This window comes from Diadema setosum, chromosome 8, assembly GCF_964275005.1.
Source record: "Diadema setosum chromosome 8, eeDiaSeto1, whole genome shotgun sequence".
Classification (NCBI taxonomy): domain Eukaryota; kingdom Metazoa; phylum Echinodermata; class Echinoidea; order Diadematoida; family Diadematidae; genus Diadema; species Diadema setosum.
Window position 1 is genome coordinate 10,241,731 of NC_092692.1, and position 13,035 is coordinate 10,254,765.

Below are 13,035 nucleotides of genomic sequence, written 5' to 3' on the forward strand. Positions count from 1 at the left end.
GCAAAGGGGATCTGAAGGTGTTATTTCTTGTTTTAATATGACCTTTACAATTGATGTGGTAAATCATATTTTAGCAAAGGAAATTTCTGGTTTCTGAGGATTTGCATGCCAGCACATGCATGAGACATGATCTGCTTGAACTCTACATTCATTAAAACTGGCTGTAGGTGGCATTTTTCCCTCAGTTGTATTCTTTGGAAGTCACATGTCAAATTCTACTTTTCAGTACTAGTATATGGCAAGCTTACCTGGTAATTTTGAGCAATGATGAGAGCTGGTTGAGCACTGCCCCAAGTTCTAGGCTGCAATATCAGTGGGTTCAATCACATCTACACAGGAGCAAAAGGTGAGGCTGGCAGCAGTCTTGTGGTTGATTGGTTTGTGTTATCCCTCTTTCATGTTGAAGACAGAGGCTCTCCCCACCAGTAAGCATCTGCAACTAGAGTCTACTCATCATTTCTGAATATAAACTATTCAAGTAGCCTTGCACATTTTTTTTTTTTTTTTGCGGGGTTTTTCACCAAAAAAGTAGGAAAAAGTAGGAAAAAGTAGGATTTTGAGCAAAAAAGTAGGAAAAGTAGGAACAGCAGTAAAAAAGTAGGAAAAAGTAGGAAAAGTAGGATCACTTGAAAGCCTGCAATATTGACTATTTCTCGCACATACATTATTTTCATACATGCAAAATTTCTCACACCTGCAGTCTTCCATGCCATTTCTACAGCTGAACGCTGCATTGCTTCGCTTGCAATAATTATTGCCATACCGGGCAAGTGTTAAGGATACCTCAAGTAAGGCTTAGGCATGCATCTTTTGGATTGCCATGGATGAATTTGCTCAAGAAGAGCTCATCATATTTGATTTCTGGTACAGCAATAAATCGATTAATAGAGTTGTGTCACCCACACAGCATTATTTCAGATGACAACAGTCAGTATGCACAAAGGATATGGATTAGTGTTGATTTTCACACAGATCTTGACAAATATTTTAAACATAAACTAGAAATGTCGCTTTGGCGACTGGTATGCCTCCGCCATAATGCATGATTTTCCCAATAGGTCTAGATAGTACATGTGGACACTGTGTGATTACATTTTCACAAAATTGGCAAAATATTGGAATGACAAGTTTGTCACAAATGTGTTGAATGTTCACCTTCCTTGACGTAGGTTTAATTGGATGAATAGGAGAGCATGTATCTAGGGATTTAAGGACTTTAACTTGACTTTGACCCAATCATACATTTAGGCATTGAGTAATTTTCAAGGTACAGGTGTGGAGAAAAAGTGCAATTTCTGAATTAAATAGTAAATTGTTACCATTTTCATCTGGCCCTTGACCCTAAAATTCATAAGATAATTACTTTCAGGTAGAACATGCATAATATGTACTAAGTTTCAAGGTAACTTGAGCCACTTCCGAGATATGGAGGAAAAAGTTAGTTCAGCACTTTCACTTGATCTTTGACCTTTTGACCTTTGAGGCAAAAAGAGAAAAAAAAAATCTTTCCAGAGAATTTCTATTAGGTTACACATGCATACACCAAGTGTAAAAAAATAACCCTGCTGGCATTGCATAAATATGAGGGTAATAGTAAAATTTTGAAGTCTTGCACTTGACCTTTGACCCCATGAACCCTACATTCTCTAGATAATCATTTCCAGTCAGTACATGTATATACTATGTTCCATGAAGATACCTTGAACAATTTTCCAAGGTACAGAGAAAAAAAAGAAGTTTTAATACTTTTACTTGACCTTTTAACCTTTGACCTTTGACCTCATGACCCAAACTTTCACCAGAGAATCTTAATTGGGTAATACATGTATACACTAAGTTTCAAGAAAATATCTTCAGGCATTCAATAGATATGGTGGAAATAGTGAAATTTTATGTATTTGACCCTGACCTTTTGACCTTTGACCTTTGACCTCATGACCCAAACTTTCACCAGAGAATCTTAATTGGGTAATACATGTATACACTAAGTTTCAAGAAAATATCTTCAGGCATTCAATAGATATGGTGGAAATAGTGAAATTTTATGTATTTGACCTTGACCTTTTGACCCTTGACCTTGAGCATGTGCACCCAAAAGTTGATAGGCACAACTTCATCCCCTAATACACATACATGCCAAGTTTCATTAGGATACCTCAACAGGTTTCGATAGTTACCTTGTCCACAAAATTCATTACGGACGGACGGAAGGACGGACGGACGGACAACCCGAAAACATAATGCCTCCGGCACCACTTCGTGGCGGAGGCATAAAAATCATAACAACTGGAATGTTAGGGAAGGTCCATCATTGGATGTTTTGTGGATATCACACAATAACCGACCTTGACTTGAGTTGTGAGCATCGCGGTCATACGACTGCAATGTTTGTTGTTTTGACTCTCCAAGGAAACAAAACTGTATTCCACAGCCACTGTTTGCATTTGATTTTTCCTAACCTCACTGATTTCACTTGCGTCATTCGAGTATGGTAGTGGGGAAGACACTAGCAATAGACACGCTTTATCTGCAACATTACAAATGTTAGAGTTCTCCAATGTAGTCACAGCTACTCTTATAACAAATATTAATGGATACAACTCCGACAATAAAAAGATCATGACCCTTGTGTCATTCACTCGATTTTGTGCAAGTTTTCACCAACCTGCTGATTTTATCTGATTGCCTTCAGTTATAACACTCCTTCTTGAAAAATACAGACCTTCTATTCTATTCCACTAAACTAACATAGCAAAGAAAGGAAGAAAACAATCATATGCGAGCGTTCTTACTCCATATAGAGACTTCACAATTCCTTCTCTTCCGACTATTCATACGTAACACAGCCAATACTAAAAAAATCGCGAGTAATTCATACATCAGAGTATGCCTGAGTCTCCACATCCGTGACTGAATGTGAATGTGTCCAATTTGACCAGTGTCCATAAGAAATGTGTGCACTGCACTCTCCCTGTGGCAAGCTCAAATCCTGCAAAGGCACAACGCAACCTTATCTTCTTGCATGGGGGCAGCAATAATATGGCACCACGCCAAGTCATGCCCACATCTGCAGCAAAGAGGATTGGCTTTTACTTACAGCACTGCGTAGCTAAACATCCCTATCGACCACTGTGAAAAATCACAGCTACATGTATCACTTGCAAAGAGTTCAGCTGCAATGCAGAATTGCACAAAATGTTCATCCACTCTGCAGAATGTAAAAACTTGGCAGCATGCATCGTGGAGTTCAGTCATGGAATAGAGTCCTTTCGATTTGAGGAAGGTTTGCGTGCACATACAACATAATCAATAATCTAGACAATGGATCGCAGTTTTGACACCAATACAAATGCACAAGTGTCTGACGCAAACAAACCGAATTGCAGTTGGAGTGTAATCGTATGAGGAAAGGTCAAACAAAACTTTTAGATAGATTTGTTGTTCTTTTCACATATCAAGTCTTTTTTCTAAATATGGAAATCTTTATCATCTCACAAAAACATGACAATGTCTAGATTTCCAATGTAATGAAACTGAGTTCTCTAACATTCTCTTTCACACTGTAACTGTGAAATTATCAAAATGAAAAACTGGAAAAAAAAACCAACAACAAACATTGCCACATCAGAGGTTCATCAGTGAGAGTGCTAGACATTTTCTCTCGGTGCAAATGACAAGCTCTGTTGAGTTTAAAACAGATGAGAAAGATCTGGAAACATTTCAAAGAGACTTGCTGGTATGGAAATACAGCATTAGAGTGTATGCATGAAAACACCGATAAAGTACAATGATATTACACCATTATTAGCAGATGGAAGCTCAAAATGCAGGGACACACACGAAAAATGTAACGACTGGACATCATGGTACCCTGCTGTACATTGTATATACGGTGGTCAACCCTAGACTGTCCACTCTGGCTGGCAAACACAAAGAGCACATGCTGGATGTACCTAGTAAATATATCCTACACTGTATGCCTTCTAAAAGAATACCAATCCAGGATTTAGACAAACAAATCTGAACAGAGATTTGAGACATACTAGGACAAGATTCCTCTGCAAACTTGCAAAAGGGCTCCCTCTTGTGGTAGAAACTAAACTTTCCTCGAGAAAACGCCGAGCCCCGACCGCTAGCAGACGGCATTGCTGTCGGAGCTGATGTAGGGGCGGAGTGGATCGGCCTGCCGGCGCGCCTCCAGCGTGCTGCCGTGGATGGTTGCCATGGCGCTGTCCTCCACCTCCAGCTCCTTCTCCTCCTCCTTGGTGCACCCTCGGACACACAGGTGCATGATGCCTCCCTGTGGGAAGAGCAAGAGATGACAAATGAATTGATTCTTGCCTCTGTATCAGACGAGGCCGCTGTAGAAAACTGACTATGTGCTGTACAGCTGTCTCTGCATAATCAGCTACCATTTTAATATCCACATACAACCTAAACAAACAGTTTTGATGCCTGTCATGTTCACTGAATAATTGGGTAGGTATTATGGCTAAACAGGTGGAAATTTACCAGACATACATCATCTATTCTCATAGTGACCAACAGATATTCTGTAAATATACATGTAAATCATAATACACACAGCAGATAAAATAATGATTCCATTATCTCATAATTCTCTAAATTTGTTGTGAGGGTGAGACATAATCTCTTGGTCTAATTTACATAAATGTGATTGTGACTGTTTAATAATATTCTATGAAAACATGACAGATTTCTACTCCAGTACTTTCATTTTATGTGTCCAATCTTGACAAAAGTTTCACAGCTCAGTTTGTGCGATTTTAACCTACGCACAAAAGTCAACATGAACATGCCAGGGCTTTTCACTTCAAAAACTTGACCATGACAATGATAATCTTGAATGATGAGTTATTTGGAGGCAAAAGAACAATTCTGCCAAATTTAGTCCAGCTCCCATGTTTCCAGCTTTAAAAAAAAGTAAGCAAACAAATTATGATGATGATAATCCATAGATACAAATCTATTTGTGAGTTGAGGGTGATAGATATACATCACTGGACTCACCCCGGCTCCTTTGTCCCAGGCTGTCCCTGTGCGTTTGTTGGCAGTGATCCCATCTCGTCTGCAGACCACACCCCTGGCCCCATCCACCTGGTCTGCCACAATCCACACCTTGTAGACAGAGACAAAAACAGTAGCAAACAAACATGGGAAAACTTTAAAGGTATCGTACAGTGTTGGTTAAGACCCGATTTCAGGTTTCCAACATTTTTTGGTGAAATAATGAGAAACCTCTTATGAAATATGAAAGAGCAAGTAATTCTATGAGGAGTTCAATGTTTATCTGATGAAAATTGGTTTTGAAATGGCTGAGATATCAAAAAAAGAGCAATTTTAATAAAGTGTGGGACCCACACTTTATTACGATTACGATCGCTTTGTTTTACTTTGTTTTTGAATGTTTCAGTCATTCCAAACCCGATTTTCATCAAATAAACTTTGAATTCCTCTTAAAATGGTATGCTCTGTACTATATCATAAGTGTTTTCTTGGTATCTCGCAAAAAGTTAAAAGCCCAATTCTCATCTCCACCAATACTAGTCATCCCTTTAAAGTCATTGCCCAAACAATGTTTTTAGCTCAAAATAAAGACAAACTAGAAACAAAACTGCACATCATTGCCCGAAAGCTACCAGTGTATGCTCTGTACTATATCATAAGTGCTTTCTTGGTATCTCGCAAAACGTTAAAAGCCCAATTCTCATCTCCACCAATACTGTACCATCCCTTGAAAGGCATTGCCCAAACAATGTTTTAGCTCAAAATAAAGACAAACTAGAAACAAAACTGCGCTTCATTGCCCGAAAGCTAACAGTGTAGCTGGCACGTAAAAAAAAAAAAATATGCTTTGAAAGAAACAGCAGTTTAACATGATTGCTATCAAAGTGCTTCAATATATATTAAACTCACTGGGTGACCAGACTCACAATTTAATTTGTCTCTGGAGAGAATAGGTTAGAATAAACTCTTCATCTTACGGTTTCTTCCAAATAGTATGACAAAATTTGTTCAAAGACCCCTCAACAGCTTACATTTGATTCTAACAACTATTGGCATGGCAAAGGTCAGTATCATTATGTCAACTGATATGACTCCACGCAATGTTCATGTTTGGCCCAGATATCTTCAGGTGTTTGCCATAATTTGAAAGAGTCCAAGACAAATTCACAACATCAGTACATATAAACTCCAACTGCCACCTACAATGTGTATCTACAGTGTTTCACTGTATTCTCTCCTTATTTTTATTTTTATCATTTTTTTGTGTGTGAGTGTGTGTGACCATCCAACGAAGAAATTTAAAGTTTTGTACGTTGTGTTCTCCACATTAGCCGGATGTTAAAACTCTCAAATTGCATACCACTTGAAAAAGAAAAAAAAAATCTGACATTTGACATGGCTGATGCAGTGAAGATTACACCATCACATCATGCAAACAGGGCACTGAAGAGTCAAATCTGCTACAGCATCATTGTTTGAAACATCTTACAGGTAGGTATACTTTACATTTTAAGCATTGCATGGACATTATACATAAGAGAGAAGAAAGGCATGTGAGACAGAAATCATCAACATGGGAGATATAAAAGAAGAACTGGACGCTCACCTGGTCCTGTGGGCCGACGGACACCTTGCGTACCTTGGGACTGACCTGAATCCACCGGGTGCCTTCTGGGAAGGTTGGGGTGATATCCTGTCTGAACCATAGGTTCACTGGAGTTAAATCAAAACAAATTGAAAGAATCAGAGCTTCTTCTTCTTCCTTATCTCTTTTACTCTCTGTGAATAAAGATTACACATTTGATCTGTATTGTAATTGACCCAAATGAAAAGGAAAGGAATCAGCCTGGGATTTGAACCTATCACTTTACTGGTTTCTGGGCAGCAGCACTTTTACCAACAGACCTGACGCTGTTTTTTGTTCATTTTCTTTTTCTTTCTTTCTTTTTTTTTTCTGAGAGAGTGTGCACACTCCAGCACACTCTCTCTGAAAAACAATGAATGGTGTTTGGAAAAGTTTAGACCCCTTCTATCTGAACCCTCCCCTTATGATTATGTGCCAAACAATTCTAATGTTGCCTGCCAGACTAAATGATACAAAAAGTGCTAAAGAATGAAACAAACTCGGCATCACGATCACCAAGTTTGAGGAGGACCTTGTTATGTTATTTCATAGGAGTCATGGTAAATTCACCAAGAGTTCCTACAAGCATAAAATATCTGATGAACAATCTAAATCTGTCCTTCTCAACCCTTTTCAACTTGAGGCCCACTTTGGCTCCTACAGACTTTTTTCGAGGCCCAGATTGATAGAATGTAAATATCTTTTATTTTCCTTTTTGGCCGACATTGCAGCCCACCAGTGAGAGCCTTGCAGCCCAACCGTGGGCTGCAGCCTATCGGTTAAGACAGCTCTGCATGATGATTTCTGTGACTTAATGCTGTTTTTGTTGAATATAAAAATCGGATTAATGACTGGTTTCCGTGGCTATGAAGATTGGTCAGTTGTCAGGGAAGGGCTCCAACTCACTTTGGGCATCGATGGCCCAGGCGCTGGACATTCCAACCGAGATCTGTTTCAGAGGAGCCACTGACGGTGGGGCGATGTGGAACCATGTTTCACCTGCAGAAGAAAATCGAGTGCATTATGTAACCAGCTTTCATGCCAAAAACGTCTGGACTTACATGTAATTGCAAGTGCTTGTGCATTTTCCTTGAAGATGTGATTTCTACCATCACAGTAGGTCTCGTCTTGCACTGTATGATCCACGTGCCACTGCCATCAAATTCTACGTTATGTTGGCATGAATGACAGTGTACAAACTGTACAGACTGCTTATTACTAGCCTTTTTGGACAGGTACAGTACAGCATGTTGGCAAGCCAAAGTATCATGTCGTGACTAGAAATTTTCCTAGATATGATTTTGTTTACTCTGATGAGATTCACAAACACAATCTTATGAAAAAAATGGCAATGGCAAGGTAAACACATAAACAGAATACAGAGCCAGGAATCAGAATGTTACGGATTTACCAAGCCCATACTGTCACTTTCATGGAAGCATAAAAAAGAGGAGGCAGAGCTCATTCCTCTTCGCATTCACCAAATTAAGAGAGGAGAAACGTGTAACAGGCTGACGTACCTGTCCTGTTGGAATCACTGACTCCGTTGCGGAAGAAAGCAGAACCGTCCCTCGCCACAGCCCATATCTGGTACTTGCCCCCCACCGAGATGGACTGGAAGGGCTGGTCCGTCGGTACGTGCATCCATGCAGTGCCCTGCAGAATCGAGAGATACACTGTACCTTGCATTTTGTTCTCATGATGACTGACAGGTGGTTATGTGACTTGTTAGCCAGTGGTAGCCAGGCAAAATGTGAATTCAACAAGGCAAGAAGCATGTCAACACCACTTTTGATATCTTGATAAACTGTCACACTGGTATCAGGGGTGGAAATTCTTGCCAAGAACACACAGTCACCAGTCTCTTAAACTGTTGAGATACACTGTACATTGTATGATATGCTTTGTATTACCCCAACTATCACAGATCTTAACAATGGTTATTTTTGCATTGATTTCCACTGGTGACTATCCATTCATTAGATCTTTTGCACTTCAATTTAAATACAAAAAGAAAAATTACCACAAATTTTGAAAGAAGTCTTCTAAAAATTGAGAGAAGGCTGCTGGACTGAAGTGGCTATACACCACTTAAAAGTTTCAATAAGCAACATTTTGGTTTTTCATTCATTTTGATCACTTTCTCTTTCACACACACCTACTTTTCATAGATACAGGTTTCCCTTGTTACCATGGCAACTGCATCTTTTGGAGCAGAACTCCGGCTCTCACCTCTGACCAGGCAGTGATCACACCTAGCCTGGTGACAATGTCCTCATTCCATCAACAGACCTTTTTTCTTTATCATTCCCTTTGATCATTTTCTCTTTCAACACACACCTGGTCCTCATTAGTCACAGATGCAGGTATCCCTTGTTACCATGGCACCTGCATCTTTTGGAGCAGGGCTCTGGCTCTCACCTCTGGACAGTCGCTGGTCACGCCCAGCCTGGTGACCACGTCTCCGTTGGCGCCGATGGCCCACAGTGCGATGGGCCCCTCGTGGTGATCGTCGACGTCCACCTGGAGCGAGACGTCCCGGAGAGCCAGGTTCTGGATCTGCTTCCAGGGGCCGGACGTTGTGATCTGACACCGCCTTCAGCCATCCAGAATAAAACAGAAGTGATTTTTGCAGATTAGACAAGTTTGCTTATCACTTAATGGCAGTGCAATTCATATCATATAAATGTTCCTTTGTTTGTTAATATTTCCATCTAAGAAGATGGCTGGATAGCCCAAATTCAGCTGCACTAGCTGGTCTTCCATGGGGTCCAGTTGGATGTGAGATGGGCCCACTTCACTGGTTTATGTACCCTGCTCTTTGCAATGAATGAATGCAGCAGGATCATTTACATTGTGTATGTGCATGAGTTGTGACTCTCTCACACGAGGGACCTACATTTTATGTCCTATCTGAGGGACAGTGTGTTTGCCTCTAACTAGAGGGGATAGTATGATTAGACACAATATTGCTCTGGATCTGGAGGCAGACACCCTACCGACTGAGCCATATCCCCGCCCAAGTGAATAAATTTTTGTTTCAGAAGTCTCAGAAAGGCATATTATGCTCTTACCTGACCCATCGTCTCCTCCTGACATAGTCATTCCACCTTCTGTCCTTGTGGAAGGCCTTGGTGCTACATTGCAAGGAAACAAGGGGACGCTGTCATTGTTACAGTGAAGAATCCAAATGGTCATACAGTTAATCAAGTGTAAAGTTTTGGAGGGTGTAAGACATACAATTTGTACATGTAATCAACATCTTCAGTAGCTCTGACCCTTTGAGTGCTTTGAGTGCAATTGGCACAAAAAACAAGTCCAACAACAACAACAACAAATAATAGTAGTAAAAATAATAATAATTTAAAAAATGAGAAATAAAAGAATAATAATAATAATAATAATAATGATAATAATAATAATAATAATGATAATAATAACAATAATAATAATAACAATAATAATGATAATGATAGTAATAATAATAATAATAATAATAACAATAACAATAATAACAACAATAATAATAATAATAATAATAATAATAATAATAATAATAATAATAATAATAATAACAATAATAACAATAATAATAATAATAATAACAATAATAATAATAATAATAATAACAATAATAACAATAACAATAATAATAACAACAACAATAATAACAACAATAATAATAATAACAACAATAATAATAATAACAATAATAATAATAATAATAATAATAATAATAATAATAATAACAACAATAATAATAATAATAATAATAATAATAATAATAATAATAATAATATAATCATAATGATATTATTATTATTTTTATCATTATTATTATAAATAAACAACCATAGTGTTGTACACAAAGCCCAAAGTTCCTGGCACAGAAAGAGTTATAACTGACATACTTTATGATGTGCACCTCTTGTGTCGGTAGGTTACACTGTATCAAATGTCTAAATTGACTTGAAGTTATCATTTATTTTGGCATATCTTTTGATGCACACTGACACTGACACTTGACACTGACATTGTGTTTTCACATCTATAGCATTACTTTGATGTGAATGGCAGCCAGCATCAGTTTGTATTTGAAGAGTTTGTTTGCAAAAACTGCTAAGTCCATATTTGCCAAGTGGAGATATTTGCGATTAAAGATCAAGAAAAATAAAGAGAATAATAAGAAAAATTTTGCTTCTTTTGACCATAACTTTAAAAACATACCTTTTTATGTAGTGACCAATATATCATTTAAAAGGTATTATTTCGTACTTTATGACAGAGATCGTACTTCAAAATCTTCAAAAATGGACTTATCGGTTTTTGCAAACAAACCCTTCATTTTGTTATGCTAGTTTTGTCCTACACAGAGATGTTCTGGCTATACAATTCAGAAGAGGGAAGGGGTTTATTTTTAGGGCCATCTTCTTTTCCATTTGCAGTTTTCCATGACTGTAACAGCATTTTACACACATGCAGAGTCCCAGCACACAAATTTCAAGGTTTTCAACCCAACATGCAAAAACCAAGAAACATAGCAAAATAATGATAATTAGTCTTTATCAAACACATATCAGTCCAATATGTTTTCAACCAACAAAAAAAAAAAATGACTCACATTTCATTGTCAGGATGTATAAATGAAAATAAATGCAGCTTAAAAATGTGTACTTTGTAAATGATAATGAATACAGTTAAATTAAACAAAAAATACAGTTAAGAAAAAAACACAACTTTCATCCCCACCAAGAATGATTTGGGTCTGGAATTAAACAGAAAAATAAGAAATGACATGAAATCTTCTCCATAACCCATAAAACCCAAAATAAAGACATCCTTACAATGTACTCGTGGTATATGGAAAGACTTGTTTGGGGCTTTGATACTCTTACAGATCACAGATACATGAGAGATTTTTTTTTCATTAAATTTCGAAGGATGCTGAAAATGTACGCTGGCCACAAATACTGTAAAACGAGGAATTTTCGCGTGCACTTTAATTTCGCGAATTTCGCGAGCGCCAAGATTCGTGAAATTAAAATGCACTCGAAAGTCCTTGTTTACACTATATATGCATTGAACGTTTTATGCCATGTGTAATACTCGTTTTCTGTCTTTACTCGTTAAATGTTGTCCTAATATTTATACTCAGAAGAAGACAACAGAAAACAGTAGAACTGGAAATGTCATACTGTAGAATGAGGAATGTTCGCGCGCGTTTTTAATTTCGCGAATTTCGCGAGCGCCAAGATTCGCGAAATTAAAATGCACTCGAAAGTCCTTGTTTACACTATATATGCATTGAACGCCAGTGGCACTTCGCGAAAATTTCATGCCACGAAAAAGGCTGTCGGTTCCAATTCGTGAAAAATTCATGCCGCGAATATATCATGTTTTACAGTAGTAAGATACAAGATCGGAACATGGGATATCTTTATTGGTTTTTGGGTAAAGCACACTCAACTAACAGATGTAGCAACAGCGTAGGACCTAACTGCATTTGCACTCTCTGTCAGGCATTGAGCATGAACCTGTATGTAACCCATCACCTTTGACCTTTGATCCCACAACCTCACAGGCAGAGGTCAACCAATAAAAAAGAACAGTGAGCTACCTGATTACTGGTCTCTGGTTTGGAAGTTGCATGGGGAAAGACATGAGGGCAAAACCCACAGGGAGCTGGGTGTTTGGGTTGGAGCTAATGAGAAGGGTGGGCCGCGTAGGGGCAGGGAACAAGTAGGCCCAAAGAGTGTTAAAGTGGTAGAAGTGCTATTCCATATCAACATAACTGCATTTCTTCTTCTCAGTACTAGATTTACATATAGTTCCACATAAACTCTGACCATTCTGGCAGATACATGTTTATTGAAATTTGACATTTTGATCAGTTAATCAATGACAAGGTGCATTTACTTTTATAAAGAGATTTTGATGCAATTTCCTGTTTAGGGTACAGTGGACTCCCGTTAGTCCTCTGGACCCGCAATTTTCTTTCGTTATATCCGAACAAATGAACAATAAAAATACATAGGGTGGATTATGTTGCGGCCTGAATTTTAACTTTCTTGTAACCGGAATTTCTTAATAACTGTGTTCGTTGTAAAGGGAGTGCACTGTACTACATGTAATTGTCTGTATTATACAAGAGCACAATACAGTAATAGTGACTGTCACAAAATACATAAAGAATTTATGGCACGCACTGGAAAGGCATATCAATAATTCTAAATCTACTGGAGATAGTCCTGTGACTACAATGTATATTTGTCTTGGATGATACACACAAAAAAAATTCACAAATTTCACAGCACAACATAAGAACACCAAATGCATCATGAAGACAGCCAAGTAAAACACAGTGACAATAACATAAAGACGTC

At 38.1% G+C, this 13,035-nt stretch overlaps 1 protein-coding gene across 1 annotated transcript in view; it reads right to left on the minus strand.

Annotated features, from left to right (window-relative positions):
• Positions 1-4,132: 4,132 nt before the first annotated feature.
• The window catches only part of LOC140231803 (tectonin beta-propeller repeat-containing protein 1-like), a 41,846-nt gene continuing 32,943 nt past the window's right edge, over positions 4,133-13,035 (minus strand). The window contains exons 19-25 of the mRNA XM_072311955.1: positions 9,727-9,789; positions 9,074-9,248; positions 8,173-8,308; positions 7,559-7,651; positions 6,635-6,741; positions 5,032-5,139; positions 4,133-4,300 (exon numbers count right to left, since the gene is read on the minus strand). Coding sequence (XP_072168056.1) covers positions 4,133-4,300; positions 5,032-5,139; positions 6,635-6,741; positions 7,559-7,651; positions 8,173-8,308; positions 9,074-9,248; positions 9,727-9,789 — 850 coding nt within the window. The remainder of the gene's footprint in view (positions 4,301-5,031; positions 5,140-6,634; positions 6,742-7,558; positions 7,652-8,172; positions 8,309-9,073; positions 9,249-9,726; positions 9,790-13,035) is intronic.